The 16365-nt window shown below is 37.4% G+C and overlaps 2 protein-coding genes across 4 annotated transcripts in view; one reads left to right on the forward strand and one right to left on the reverse strand.

The window, feature by feature from the left end:
- ERICH1 (glutamate rich 1) overlaps window positions 1–16365 on the forward strand; it is a 161396-nt gene that overhangs the window by 90612 nt on the left and 54419 nt on the right. For all 3 annotated transcript variants that reach the window (XM_058177552.1, XM_058177571.1, XM_058177563.1), the window contains one exon: window positions 3923–4117. In XM_058177552.1, the coding sequence (XP_058033535.1) occupies window positions 3923–4117 (195 nt within the window). The remainder of the gene's footprint in view (window positions 1–3922; window positions 4118–16365) is intronic.
- LOC131195560 (peptidyl-prolyl cis-trans isomerase A) lies at window positions 1190–2010 on the reverse strand. The gene has a single exon (XM_058177581.1). The coding sequence runs from the start codon at window positions 1875–1877 to the stop codon at window positions 1380–1382; it is 498 nt and encodes a 165-aa protein (XP_058033564.1). The 5' UTR covers window positions 1878–2010; the 3' UTR covers window positions 1190–1379.

Here is a 16365-nt window from a genome sequence, read left to right on the forward strand (position 1 = left end):
ACTTATTTATTCAAGCGGGACTGGCCTAAAATTTTATTGGGTTAAGATTTTATTGGGTTATCTATATTTTAATATTTTAATTCGTTTTAAATCTGGCCACTTTGTAATATGTTTGTTTTAATTTCTTTTAATATTGATATTGTGATTTTTTACTTGGCTGTACACCGCCCTGAGTCCTTCGGGAGAAGGGCGGTATAAAAATTGAATAAAATAAAATAAATAAATAAATAAATAAATAAATCTTCTGCAACAGTTTAAACACAATTTATAACCTTCACATCAAAGAACCTTTCTCCAACAGTGATCACTGCATGATTGACTTTTGTCTAAATTTACATCTCATAATAGGAATCTCATAATAGGACTCCTAAATACAACTTTAAAAAAGCAAATTATGATCTCATAGCTGCCAACCTTTCATCTCTAGATTGACAAATCCTATTCAATGACTGCAACACTGCTGAAGACTATTATAACACTTTTCTACTTGAAGTACAAAGAGTCATTAATCTATATGTACCATTAGTAACATCCAAAGCTAAAAAGAACAAATTACCTATATCAGTAAGGAAGCTCCAATTTTTTAAAAAAAACCTTTGGTGGAAAAATAAAACTGGCTATGTAGCTAACTTCATAACTGATACAAATCCATTTGCGCCACATAAAAACAGAATGTATCAATTACCACTGCAAGCAAGAGGAAAAGTTGTTACGCACAAATTCCAATTGTACTTTCTATAATTTCATAAACACCAAACTTAAAGACTCTAAAACCATTCCACCTCAAAAAAGGGCCAAATGGTGAAGATTGTAACGATGATGCCGTTAAAGCTAATCTCTTCAATACTTTTTTCAGTTCAGTCTCTGTCAACAGCAATGGCATCTCCTCCTCATTTCCTAGTCGTACCTCATCCAATTGTAATGATCTAATTCACATTGATTTTACTGAAGATACCATCATAAGGGCACTACACAAACTAAAGCCATCTCTATCTATTGCTCCCGATGGAATATGTACCTTCTTTCTTAAAAAGCTTTCCTCTGCCATTACTGAACCTCTAAGCATCATCTATGAAGTATCTTTTAGAATGGGCTCCTTGCCTGACATATGGTCATTAGCAACAGTCATACCTATCTTCAAAAAAGGTGACCCCGGCCTTGCTGAGAATTATAGACCAATCTCTCTCTCTTTTTTTTTTATGGTTTAACTTGTTTTATTTCATTTTGAAAACAAATTTGTCTTCAGTCCAGCTGGACTTGTGAGGGAGCAGAAATTGAAACCCAATAGAAACGCAGCAGTAAGTCAGGAACATAAAGATTCAGATGGGACTAACCCCAGCTACAGAAGGAATGGTCGATTTGTTAAGACAACAAGAATGTTATTTCAAATCTCCACAATCAGAGATGATGATCTTCTTGCTTGGTTTGCCATTCTTTGAGCCAAAGCTCTCTATTTTCCTCACAACGTCCATTCCCTCTCTGACTTGGCCAAAGACCACGTGTTTCCCATCCAACCATTCAGTTTTCTCAGTGCAGATGAAGAACTGAGACCCATTTGTATTGGGACCAGCATTTGCCATAGATAAAATGCCACAGCCTGTGTGCTTGAGTATGAAGTTCTCATCGGCAAACTTCTCACCATAAATAGATTTACCGCCTGTTCCATTATGGCGGGTAAAGTCACCACCCTGACACATGAATCCAGGAATGACTCTGTGAAAGCATGATCCCTTGTAACCGAAACCTTTCTCCCCAGTGCTCAACACACGGAAATTTTCTGCTGTCTTTGGAACTGTGTCTGCAAACAGCTCGAAGGTGATGCGCCCAAGGTGCTGTCCGTCGGCGGCAACATCGAAAAACACGAGAGGGTTAGGCATAGCTGGGGGAAACGCACCGCGTGAACGAAATGTAAGGGTTTTTTTCTTTTTTTAAAAAAAAGCGCGGCACCGGCCACAGACAAGGACCAGCAACCACAGCTCCACACCAGCGAACGCGGCGCAGCGGCACCAATCTCTCTTTGTTGTGTCACATGTAAAGTCATGGAATCCATCATAAACCAATCCATCACCCTCCACTTAGCGACAAATAACCTACTCTCTGATAAACAATTTGGGTTCAGGAAAAATTTGTCATGTAATCTGCAACTCATATACTGCAAAAACATCTGGACCTCTCAATTTGACCAGGGCAAAGCAATAGATGCAATTTACATTGACTTCTGTAAAGCCTTTGATTCAGTTGTGCACGACAAACTACTTCTGAAACTTAAATCTTATGGCATTTCTGGACTCCTACATAATTGGATAGCTGTGTTCCTGTCAAACAGGCAACAAGTGATCAAAATAGGCAACGCCCTATCAAATCCTGCACCTGTCAACAGCGGTGTTCCCCAAGGCAGTGTTCTAGGTCCAACACTCTTTCTGCTTTATATCAACAACCTTTGTGATCAAATTATAAGCAGCTGTGTCCTCTTTCCCAATGATGTTAAACTATTCAACACCACAGACAACTTTGCTACCCTTCAAAATGACCTTGACTATGTATCTAATAATTGGCAACTCCAAATCTCTGCTAACAAATGTTCAGTCCTGCAGATTGGCAGTAGAAATAAGAACTTCAAATATTTGCTGGCTGGTAATGATCTAAAAGTTGACCCACACTCTGTCAAGTTCCTAGGAGTACTCATTTTTAAAGATCTAAGTCCCAGAGCTCACTGTAACATCATTGCAAAAAAGGCTTTAAGAGTTGTAAATCTTATTTTATGACGTTTTCTCTCTGGTAACACTGTACTCTAAACTAGGGCATATAAAACCTTTGCTAGACCTATACTTGATTACTGTTCACCTGCTTGGAACCTTCACTGTATTTCAGACATCACTACATTAGAGAGGGTCCAGAGATATTTTACTAGGAGAGTTCTCAAATCATCTGCTGGAAATAAAATTCCGTATACCACCAGGATTGAAATCTTAGCTCTAGAAAGCCTCGAACTACGTCTTCTACGTTTTGACCTATGCTTAGTTCATAAGATTATTTACCAAAATGTTCTACCTGTAAATGAGTACTTTAATTTCAACCATAATAATACAAGGGCCATCAATAGATTTAAATTCAATGTAATTCACTCTAATCTTAATTGTAGGAAATATGACTTTTGCAATAGAGTAGTAAATGTCTGGAACAATCTGCCTGATCCTGTTGTTAGTCTCTCTAATCCTCATACCTTTTACTGTAAACTGTCTACCGCGGACCTGTCATGTTTCTTAAGAGGTCCCTAAGGGGACGTGCATAAGCGCACCAGCGTGCCTACCGTCCCTGTCCTACTGTTCCCAATTATATGTAATCATTCTATGTGTTTACGGCTATGTTTTGCCTATTTATATCCTTCTTCTTTTGTGCCAAAATTTTTTCATGTGTCCATGTCTGTGTCTACTCTGTTACTTGTTTTCTTGTATTTGTTGACAAATAAAATAAATAAGTAAAAGGCAAATATGATGCTTTTTTACATACAGATAGCTCTCAACTTAGCAGCACAATTGAGCCCAAAATTTCTGTTGCTAAAAGAGACAGTTGAGTTCTGCCTGATTTTTTTTTTTTCGACCGTTCTTGCCACAGTTGGTAAACGAATCACTGCAAGGGATTAATTTAGTAATATGGTTGTTAAGTGAATCTGGCTTTCCCATTAACTTTGCAAAAAGTGGTCACGTGAAGCCAGGACACTGCAATCGTCAGAAATATATACCAGTTTGCAAGTGTCCAAATTTTGATCACCTGATCCCAGGGATTCTGCAACGGTCATCAAGTGTAAAAAACGATCATAAGTCACTTTTTTTCATTGCCGTAACTTCGAACCATCGTTAAACTAATTGTTGTAAGTCAAGGAATATTTGTACACTAACCGCTACTTTTTCTTTCCCTTAAGAGCTATCAAACTCTGCAGAGTCAGCTGAGAGCTCCGGAAGCATCCATGAGGTTTTAAAGAGTCTTGAATCTGGCATGTTGTCATCATCAGATATTGCACGTCTTCGTCAAATGAAATCATTCGTCCTTCTGCAGAATGTGGAGGAACTAAATATTGCCCTGAAAGACCTCAGCACACATTCAGAGATGCCTCATGGTAGGTTGAATGCATCCAAGTTTGTTATGAGATTCCTTCTAGCATGCAGATTTCCCATAAAACTATTCTTCTCAAGCTTTTTAATTTCTTTTTTTAAAAAAAAATAATTAATTTTCATTTACATATAAAGGGTTTTTATTCAGTGTGTCTTTGCAGGACAAAATATAAATGATCTCCCTCCCCCCCAACTTCAAATAAGTTCTTTGTATGGGAAAGGAAAATTTAAATCTTGAAATTGCTTTCTGGTCAGTCGTGGCTTTCCATGATCTTTTTGCACAGTGTCTGTGCAGCTGCTAGATACCCCTAAAAATGGTTCTCAAATGTAATTTATATTCTGACAGATGGGAGATATTTATTAAATATACCACAGGAGAATAATCATCTTAAGTATATTTAATGGAGTTTAATTAAATGAAATCAAATTTAATCCTAGCCCTCCCCCTTACTTTATGAAAAAGCCCTTAGCCCAGAAATAAAATGTGCACATGGGTCTTAAACATATGGATGGGCAAGGTTTTGCTTATTACTATATAACGTCTATAGGTGGCTTAGCAGGTAAGACGCTGAGCTTGTTGATTGAAAGGTCGGCAGTTCAGCGGTTCGAATTCCTAGTGCTGCGTAATGGGGTGAGCTCCCGTTACTTGTCCCAGCTTCTGCCAACTAGCAGTTCAAAAGTATGTAAAAAATGCAAGTAGAAAAATAGGGACCACCTTTGGTGGGAAGGTAACAGCGTTCTGTGTGCCTTTGGCGTTGAGTCATGCCAGCCACATGACCACGGAGACATCTTCTGACAGCGCTGGCTCTTCAACTTTGAAACAGAGATGAGCACCGCCCACTAGAGTTGGGAACGACTAGCACGTGTGTGCGAGGGGAACCTTTATCTTTACCTTTATATAATGTCTCCCCTATATGGAAGAGCATCATTGCCAGAATTCCTTTGGCTGGCAAATATCAAGTTCCAGTTCATGGAGCTTGATTCTTAGCCTTGAAAAAAAAAGAAAATCCCAACAGGAATGAAAAAGCTTTGTTTTATACAATGACAATAAGAGATTAAAGCTTAAAGAGAAGAAAAGGAAAAGGAAGGCATTGTAGTTAGTTTCTTAGTACATTTGCCTTAGAAGTTGAGAACATGCATATCAAATAGGTACTACCCCCCCATAGCAGAGAGGAAGGAAATAATCTACTATATGATCACAAAGAACCGTAACTGTCATAGTTAAACATTAGAGGTATGTCTGCACCTTTGGCTCTAGTTCATATATTCATACTTTCATTTTTTGGGACAATTCATTCATTGCATCCAGTAAGCAACTACACATGATGAAGAAATGAGAAGCATATCAGATCCTTCTTTCAGTAAATTCATGTATTCTTAATTTCTGTGCTAAATCAAGAATAAAAATATCCTACCTCTATAATTGCAAAACTGATCAATAGAATTAGGAGAGCCTGGTTTTTTTTTTAAGCATTTAAAAACTAGGAGATGGTGAGTTCTAGTTCCCCTTTAGGCCTGATCCCTCCTCTCTCAGCCCTAGCTACAAGGCATGGACAAACCACTTCCAAAATGTTGCTAAGAAAAACTGTCTGAATTTTTCACCAGGAGCCTAGACTGACTTGAAGGCAGGAAAATAAAGTACAATAAAAATTGCATTGTTAAATTGAAATAAGAGTATCCTAGCTTCTATAATAGAAAAATTGATCAAAAGATACATAGACTATGTTATTTGAACTGATCTAGTGAGCTTCATTGGAACATAACATTCCATAATTTGGGTATCTAATATAATATATTACTGTATTAGCTGTTTATTAGTCATTTATCTAGATGGAATGAAGGTCTTTGAAAGGTTAATTGTTTTGATTTTTATCTGATAGTTATGAATTTACTTCTCTTTGTTTGCTACAATTTCCATTTCCTTAAGGGAATATTAGTTTGGTGTAGTGGTTAAGGATCAGGCTAGAAAGCAGGAAACAGTGAGTTCAAATTCCACCTTAGCCATGAAAGCTAGCCGGCTGATCTTGGGCCAGTTACTGTCTCTCAGTTCAACCCACCTCACGGGGTTGTTGTTCTAGGGAAAATAGGAAGAGAAAGCTGTGTTGGATATGTTTACTGCCTTGAGTTATTTGTAAAAATAATAAAGTTGGGACACAAATAAATAAATAATGATATATTTCTTGTTATTAATGTTTGTATATGATATATGTATTGTTTTAATCTAATCTGTTGAAAGTTAAGAGCAAGACCTTATTTAAGGTACATGCATGTTAGTTGCTTTTTTATTTCAAGTTTATCTGAATTTAATAATAAAACGTAAAAAAAGTTGGAACTCTTTTGTTGGCATATATTTCCAGTTATTTCAGTTACATCTGTAAATAATTTCACGAGTTTGTGCTTGGGAATACAAATGACTAAAGGCATAAGCCAGTTCCTGCTTAAAATTACAATGCAATAATTAAAACAACTAAAAACATTACAAAAATCACAATAATTGCTTTTTTGCTTTGTTATGAAAATTAGCTTTGCAAACAGGATGTATTGTTAAACTCTTTTTTTATGTTTCTCCACTAAATTTTTAAAAATGCAGAAAATGTTTATATGTGGAAGGAAGGATCATTTCCCAATATATAGTTACGAATAGTTCTCCAATTACGACAGTTCACTTAGTGATGGTTCAGAGTTATGATACTCCCCCCCAAGAGTACTTATGACACAGTCCCTAAGTTACAAATGTTGCAGCATCACAGCAGTCATTCACTCTTACAACCAACTGCAGAGACACTGCAGCCTTCCCCCTGCTTATTCCCTCCCCCAGGGACCTAACAGGCACTGGCCCTGCTATACTAGCCCACCACCTCTTCCCCACCCTGTTACCAATTGCTCATTTACCTTTCAAAGATCCAGAGTTCCAGAACAAGCTGGCCGCTTCTCTCTCCTCAAGCAAGCGATCTCCTCTCCTAGACTTTTCGTTGCGGGACTGCGGGGCGGCGTGCTTTCTTTGCCTGCTCCGAGCACTCCAAAAGCAGAGCTGTGAGAACAGAGGCAGAGAGGGACGAGTGTGCCCTGCTCAGCTTGGCTGACTCACTGAAGCTGCCTGCGCAGGATACCAGATCCGCTTTTGCAGTGCTGGACAGCCTTGGTGAGTCTGAAGGAGCATGAGATTGCGCCCCCAAAGACCTCTGTCCCTTTGCAAAAGCTTTTGACAGGGGCCTGGAGAAGTGCGAGATCGTACACACCCCCTCCAAAGGCTTCTTTGCTCCACTCCAAAAACTTTTGCAAAGGGGTGGAAGGCTTCAGGGGAGTGATCTCGCGCTGGTTCAGGCCTCTATCCTCTGCACCAAAAGCTTTTGCAATGCCTGTGGAGACCCAGTGGGACAAAAGTGAGGGGGGGAGGGGGGGAAGCATGAGATATCTCAATAGATCAGGAGAAGCCTTGGGCTGTCAGAAGCACTAGGCCCCCCAAGATCTTCCCCACCCTAAGATACTTCATGTGCACTTAATGACCTGCACATTCGATTAGCGAATGCATTGAGTAAAGCAGGGAGGGATCAAATTCATTTAATGTGATCCAATTAACGAATCCTCAGGTTACAAATGTAATTGGCATGCTCCATTATGTTCCTGGGGACACGGTGGCTCAAAGGGCTAGGATGTTCAGCTTGTCAATCGAAAGGTCGGCAGCTCAGCGGTTTGAATCCCTAGTGCTGCCATGTAACGAGGTGAGCTCCTGTTACTTGTCCCAGCTTCTGCCAACCTAGCAGTTTCAAAAGCACATAAAAATGCAAGTAGAAAAAATAGGGACCACCTTTGGTGGGAAGGTAACAGCGTTCCGTGCGCCTTTGGTGTAGAGTCATGCCGGCCACATGATCATGGAGATGTCTTCGGATAGCGCTGGCTCTTCGGCTTTGAAACGGAGATGAGCACCGTCCCCTAGAGTCGGGAACGATGAGCACGTATGTGTGAGGGGAACCTTTACCTTTACGTTTATTATGTTCTTAACTAGAGGATTGCCTGTATACTTAAAACTTTTTCTCCGGTAAGAGCTAACAATTTCTAAGCCAACAATTGAAACTGGTGTTGTTTCTTTTCCTTTTTTTGGAAGAAGCACTATCCTTTCAGTCTGTTGCCAAGTTACTGAATCTATTTTGAATCAATTTTATTAGAATAATTTGCTTACTTAGAAAAAATGGGGGCAATTTCTGACACTGAGTTATCCACTAGTTGTCCTCTTTTATGCCAGCTTTTACAGTACCACTGAGATAAATTCATGCAATTAATAGTAGCAGAAAGGCATTAAATTCAGAGATTTATTTCTTGATAGAACTTCCCTTGATGATAATAAGTTAAAAGCCATTTTAGATACAGTGAAGCTCTCATGGGTTCAGTTCAGCAAAAACAAAAGTTCTTTCTTAATTTGTAAGAAAGAATGATCTAGGAGATCCATTGTACTTCTGAGCCGGCTATTCAGCCAGCTAGAAATACATTGACCCAATGTTTCCAGTGATGTTAGCAATAAAATATGCGGTTATCTCTGAGATTAACAAACATTTGGGGAAGAGGTTACCTGTGGATCAGTCCCATAGTTTAAACTGCAAACAAATTTCAATTCTGTTTATTTAACATTTATTGCCATCTGAAATACAATGGATACTGAAAGAGATCTTTCAGTGCACAAGGGACTTTATTCCATATTTGGCTATTTGTTCCTATGAGCAAAGATGTGTGATCAATAGTTTTACAGTTTACTTCAGGGATTATAGGAAGTATATTACTTTCTCTAAATACGGCTTTGTCCTTTTATCTTTGATGGTGATAGCTGTTGCCAGTGGATTAGGAATTCATAACTTTCTTTTGTGCTTAGTATGGCAACTTTGGAAATGTAGAAGTCAAACATAGCCTTCACCTCAAAATAGCTAGAGTATGGATTATTACATCCACAGGGCGGGGGGGGGGGATTATACTTTGGAGTCCTTGTCATCCATGGGAATAAGAAGGAGGAAAGTGACAGTATGAACATTACAATGTAAGCTCCACACTTTTGTATGTGCAGTGTGATATCACATGCACATAAAGGCACGATTTTGCCATGTTTGTTTCATCATCCTGGCAAAGTAAATCCTTGTGTTTGGATCTGATCAGAGGGATGATACATGCCTTCCTTTTATTTCATCTGCATGTTATGATTTTGTATTTTGTATTGAATTTGTATTGAATTTTATACTCCAACCTAGGGGTGTCAAACTCAATTTCATTGAGGGCCACATCAGAGTTATGTTTGACCTCAGGGTGGCAGGGGGGACATGGCCAGGGTGGGCATGGCTAGCATGATGTCACTCATGTTACCTATGGCGGCCCAAGTGCTCTCCCAGCGAAAACGGGCCTCTTTGTTTTTGGCTGGGACAGCCTCCTGGAAACCTTCTGCTAACAAAAACGGAGCTTGGGGAGGCTGCCTCACGACCTCCATTTTCGGCTAGGATGGTCTCCTGCAAACCTCTGCCAGTGAAAACGGAGCTCAGGAGGAGCCCCAATTTTGCTGGCAGAGGTACTGCAGGCCAGTCCTTCACTGTTTCCAGGGTGGGCCCATGAACCAGATCTAAGCATCCCGTGGGCCAGATCTGGCCCCCGGGCCTTAAGTTTGACACCCCTGCTCCAAACCATCCATTAATCTTGTGGAAATATATTTTCTAATTCAAACATTTTAGAAGTCTCTTTAAACTTTTCTTGTGATGCCTATGTGAAAGTCTTGCTTATGTATTAGAACAACATAGGTACCAGTGTAACCTGACAAAATTTGATAGAGAAGTATATTTGGTTACTTGTGTGATCCATGTGAGATCCAGAGACATTTGGAGAAACAAAGATCAGGCTGAATGCTACTGTTTTGTCTTCCATTGTGGCAGCTTCCTATTGAATTGGTTATTTTAATTCAAAGCATCTAAAACATGGGTTCATACCAAAGAGAAAAGCGCTTAAAAAGCACCAAAAGGAAGTATGCTCAGGTATACATAACATCTCAAGCAAAGATTATATAGTATTACTTATCCAGAGTATTCTGATGAGACATATGTTATATTGCAAAATATTTTCTCTTTTTTGATAAAATACCATTTTGAGTCTCAGATTCCATTGCACTTGACAACCTATAAGATTGTAAGAATCCTTCTGACACAGATTTCCAAAAAAGACCAAAATAACTGGAAGGTCTTTCTATAAGTTGTAGATATTTCATAATTAAACAATTCTTTCAAAGGTTCTGTCATCTAAAAGCACCACCAGATGCAAGCTTTCTTTATGACCAGGCATATCAGAGAAAATATGCAAAACAGATCATATGGATAGACTTAACTACCTGCAAAAAATGTACCATTCCTGCATTTTAAAGCATTTAATCAATGATATTGTAATTATTTCAAATCTCACATACCTTCCTCTTACAAGTGGACTGAAAAGGCATTCAGTTTTTCAACAATAGAAGGATTGAAAATCAAACAGGAAGAATATAAGGTTCACGCTTTCGCAAATGATCTGGCTTTTATAATAGAAGACCCTTTGGAAACGGGAGTCGGCCTGGTGCAGGAAATTGAAGAATTTGGTAAAGTGACTGGGCTCAAAATAAATAAAGAAAAAAATTAAAATCCTGACCAAGAACTTTTCAAAAATGCAAAATGAGGAATTGGAAGAGAAACTGGGGATTCAAATTGTTAAAAAGTAAAATATCTGGGAATCTGGTTAGCGGCTAAATCCTCAACAGTAAAAGAAGACAATTATGATAAATTGGTACAGCAGATACAAAAAGACTTAGACAATTGGGCAAAATTGCAAATATCTTTAATCGGTACAGCAGATACAAAAAGATTTAAACAATTGGGCAAAATTACAAATATCCTTAATTGGTAGAATTGCCACAATAAAAATGAATGTATTGCCCAAATTGTTATATCTCTTCCAAACAATACAAATAAGATTGGGGAAAACATTCTTTGAACAATTAAATAAAATAATAGGTAAAATGAGGACCCAGATTGTTGGGGGGCAATAAGTTGACTTTGTATATAGTATACAAATGGATGAAGACTATTGCTTGACATAGTGTAAGCCGCCCTGAGTCTTCGGAGAAGGGCGGGATATAAATGCAAAAAAAAAAAAAAAGTTTGACACCCCTGCTCCAACCCATCCATTAATCTTGTGGAAATATATTGTCTAATTCAAACATTTTAGAAGTCCCTTTAAACTTTTCTTGTGATGCCTATGTGAAAGTCTTGCTTATGTATTAGGACAACATAGGTACCAGTGTAACCTGACAAAATTTGATAGAGAAGTATATTTGGTTACTTGTGTGATCCATGTGAGATCCAGAGACATTTGGAGAAACAAAGGTCAGTTTTGTCTTCCATTGTGGCAGCTTCCTATTGAATTGGTTATTTTAATTCAAAGCATCTATAACATGCGTTCATACCAAAGAGAAAAGCGCTTAAAAGGCACCAAAAGGAAGTATGCTCAGGTATACATAACATCTCAAGCAAAGATTATATAGTATTACTTATCCAGAGTATTCTGATGAGACATATGTTATATTGCAAAATATTTTCTCTTTTTTGATAAAATACCATTTTGAGTCTCAGATTCCATTGCACTTGACAACCTATAAGATTGTAAGAATCCTTCTGACACAGATTTCCAAAAAAGACCAAAATAACTGGAAGGTCTTTCTATACGTTGTAGATATTTCATAATTAAACAATTCTTTCAAAGGTTCTGTCATCTAAAAGCACCACCAGATGCAAGCTTTCTTTATGACCAGGCATATCAGAGAAAATATGCAAAACAGATCATATGGATAGACTTAACTACCTGCAAAAAATGTACCATTCCTGCATTTTAAAGCATTTAATCAATGATATTGTAATTATTTCAAATCTCACATACCTTCCTCTTACAAGTGGACTGAAAGAAAGAGCCAGATAAAAGGCATTCAGTTTTTCAACAATAAAAGGATTAAAAATCAATCAGGAAGAATATAAGGTTCAAGCCTTCGCAGATGATCTGGCTTTTGTTATGGAAGACCCTTTGGAGACAGGATTTCATCCTGGTGCATGAAATTGAAAAATTTGGTAAAGTGGCCAGGCTCAAAATAAATAAAGAAAAAACTAAAATTCTGACTAAGAACCTTACAAAAATGCAAAATGAGGAATTGGAAGAGAAAATGAGGATTCAAATTGTTAAAAAAGTGAAGCATCTGGGAATTCGGTTAACGGCTAAATGCTCGACAGTAAAAGAGGACAATTATGATTAATTGGTACAACAGATACAAAAGGATTTAAACAATTGGGCAAAATTAAAAATATCTTTAATTGGTAGAATTGCCACCATAAAAATGAATGTATTACCCAAATTGTTATATCTCTTCCAAACAATACCAGTAAGATTGGGGAAAACATTCTTTGAACAATTAAATAAAATAATAGGTAAATTCATTTGGCAGGGGAAAAAAGCCCGAATAAAACTTAAACTTTTACAGGACTCTAGAACCAAAGGAGACTTTGGCTTCCTGGATTGGGAATTATACAATCAAACGGCGGCAGCAACATGACTTAAAGACTGGGTCCAATTAAATAACGAGGGTATTAACTCTAGAGGGCCACAATTTTTCAATTGGGATGGCACAGGTTTCTTTGGAAAGGAAAAAATAAAATGCATACATACTTTCAGAGACATCTAGTGCGAAATGCGTTGATAAATATTTGGGACAAAATTAAAAGAAATCACTATATGAAAGTTCCAATTTGGATTTCAACAACGGAGGCAATAATTTATCCAAATATATCAGACATAAATAAAGCGGTAAAGTATTCAGAATTATTAGATTAACAAGGGAATCTAAAATCGGAGCAAGATCTAAAAAAATCAAGGTATAAAAATTGATTGGTTGCCTTACCTGCAAATTAAAACAAAATATAAAAATGATCGGGAACAATACGGCATTAATGGAGAACAATTAGAACTTGACAAAATACTATTAGGAACAGGGGAGAAAATGATTACCAAAATGTATAATTTTTTATTAAGATTTAAAATGGAAGAAGAAAATGGAAAGAGACAATGATCAGTTGAGCGAGAAATTTTGGACATACTATTCAATTAGATTAATGGGATAAATTATGGGAGAGAAACTACAAACTAACGATGTCATTTGCTTATAAGGAGAACCTCTATAAAATGTTTTATCAGCATTTACCACCAGCCAGATTGGCCAAGATGTTCTCAAACCAATCGCCGGAATGCTGGAGATGTGGCTATAAGCAGGGAACGTTCTATCACATGTGGTGGACCTGCCCCAAGATTAAAAAATACTGGTGTAAGGTGGCTGGAACAGATAACCAAACAGAGGGTAAAGTTGAGGCCAGAACTTGTTTCTCCTGGGTATTTTTGATGGGAAAATGGGGAAAGAATTACAATATTTAACATCACATATCTTAACTGCAACTAGAATTGTTCTAGCACAGAATTGGAAACAAACAGATACACCTCCAGACCAAATTATAATAAGGAAAATTTATGAATGTGCAGAGATGGATAGGCTGTCTATGGAAATGAAGGAGAGGGAAAAAACAGAGTACTATCAAATCTGGAATAGATGGTATTCCTGGCTTGAGAGTAAACGTAAAACTTAAGGTATAAGATGTAAAAGTATAACATATAAATTGTAAAATTTATAAGAAATATATGATACTGATTTGTGAGAAGATATAACTATAACTTAAATAAAGATATAACTTAGGATAGTGATATATAGAAGTAGGATTTATGCAAATATGACTGTTAATGAAAGCTATAGATACCGACATGGAAAAGCTGTTATAAGTGTAGATTTGTGTTTTGTGTTTTAAATGCTGGAAAATTCAATAAATATTATTTAAAAAAAGAGATTGTAAGAATCCTTCTGACACAGATTTACAAAAAAGACCAAAATAACTGGAAGGTCTTTCTATAAGTTGTAGATATTTCATAATTAAACAATTCTTTCAAAGGTTCTGTCATCTAAAAGCACTGCCAGATGCAAGCTTTCTTTATGACCAGGCATATCAGAGAAAATATGCAAAACAGATCATATGGATAGACTTAACTGCCTGCAAAAAAATGTACCATTCCTGCATTTTAAAGCATTTAATCAATGATATTGTAATTATTTCAAATCTCACATACCTTCCTCTTAGAAGTGGACTGAAAGAAAGAGCCAGATAAAAGGCATTCAGTTTTTCAATGATAAAAGGAAAGATTTCCAAAAAAAAATTAATGTAAAAGTTTATTTTGTGGCTTTTATTTTATATACTTTTCATGTATCAAAATATTTCATACTTTGGTTCAGAAAGTTGCAATTAAAGGAATCTGAGAAAGAAAATGCTGAACTAACTAAGATTAACTGAAGCCAGATCCAGCAGGGTTATTCTTATGTACTTAAGGAATTAAAACATACATATTTAGAAACAAAACCCTGCCGTAAGACAATTGGCCCATCTGTCCCAGTAACTATATTGGTTGTAGTATAATCATACTAGCTTTAATTCAGACCAATCTGTTCCAAGAGGCCAGGAATGAAGAAGGCAAGTATTTAGGAGTGCAGAGTAAACAAGTAGTGCTTGACTTATAACCATTCATTTAGTGACCATTCAAATTACAACCACCCTTTAAAAAAGTGGCTTATAACCATTTTTCACACTTAACAACCATTGCAGTATCCCCTTGGTCACGTGATCAAAATTCAAGTGCTTGGCAACTGACATATGTTTATGGCCGTTGCACCATCCCAGGGTCATTTGATCACTATTTGTAACCTTCTCAGCCAGCTTCCAACAAGCAAAGACAATGGGGGAATCCAGATTTGCTTAATGACTGCATGATTCACTTAACAACCGCAGTAGTTTGCTTAATAACTGGGGTAGAAGGTTGCGTAACCTTGCTTAGCAATAGAAAATTTAGGCTGAACTGCGATTTTAAGTTGAGGACTATCTGTATGTAATGGGCCAAAGGATTAATCTTGAGAACAGGAAGAAGAGCCATAGCCAAGACCCAGTCAGATAAAAGAAATCTGGGTCCAGAGAACAAACATAATTAGGGAAAGCATCTCAGACATGATCCTCCATAATTCTTAGGATGATAAAAGGATTCAGACTTGCAAAATTATCTTACCATAACCTGATAATAAAAGTAGCATTAGCTTTCATGTCTTTGGTTTCCAAGTTTGGTTTAACTTGAAGGGCTGATAGTAGAATAGAATAGATTTTTTTTATTGGCCAAGTGTGATTGGACACACAAAGAATTTGTCTTGCCCTGCCCAAGTCTATTAGTTTAATCACTGGTAGGATTTCACTGAGAGATACAGCACTAAGTTCATTGGAGAAAGGCCAAAATATATTTTTTTTAAAAAGGCCTCACCTATAAGCTTGTAATTAAAGTTGTGTGTGCTTTAAAAAAAGTAAAACGTATGCCAATGTTTTATTTGGTGAATCTAAACATATTTATTCAGAACCAAGTGTCACTGGTATTCTACGGTATTTATTTTTCCTTCATATTCGAGTCTTCTCTTTCTTGTAAATCACATGAATGGACTTGACCATATAAACCTGTCTTACTTACTAAGCTAGAATAGAAACACTGGTATGGTGAGAGAGAAAATACCACTGGACTTGTACTTGAGTAAAATCAGAGGGCATCTTACTCATTAATAACTACATGTAGGCTGCAGAAATCTACATGACCAGAAGATGGCAACAGAGGGAGTTTTCTGTATTATTTGCTGGTATCTAATGATCACCTGGAGTTTTGTAGCTCAGGTATGGTAGCCTTACCAAAAAGGGAGTATAGACGTGCAGTCTAAGAAATTGCTTGTGGAATGAGCTTGTTATTCCACCCCTTTTTTTTTTTTGGTGTATAGGTAATCCTCGAGGTATGACAGTTCACTTAGTGACTGTTCAAAGTTGCAACATAGTACTTACGACACAGTCCTGAGGTTGCAGCACCGTGGCAGTCTTTCGCTCTTATAAATGACAGCAAAGGCACTGCAACAGTCACCCTGCCTATTCTCTCCCCCTCCACCACTGCCCGCCCCCGATCTCCATAAGCACTGGGCCTGTAGAGACTCACATTGCGAAGATCTAGTGAGCTGTCTCCTCTCTGCTGTGGTTTCTTTGCTTGCTTCATTGCTTCAGGCCTTTGATACATTCGCTGGGAACAGAGGCCTAAAGTAGTGCGA

The sequence above is a fragment of the Ahaetulla prasina genome, chromosome 1, assembly GCF_028640845.1.
Source record: "Ahaetulla prasina isolate Xishuangbanna chromosome 1, ASM2864084v1, whole genome shotgun sequence".
Taxonomy (NCBI): domain Eukaryota; kingdom Metazoa; phylum Chordata; class Lepidosauria; order Squamata; family Colubridae; genus Ahaetulla; species Ahaetulla prasina.

Coding starts and splice junctions, on each gene's coding strand:
- LOC131195560 (XM_058177581.1), bottom strand. CDS start 1,877: ATGCCTAACCCTCTCGTGTTTTTCGATGTTGCCGCCGACGGACAGCAC.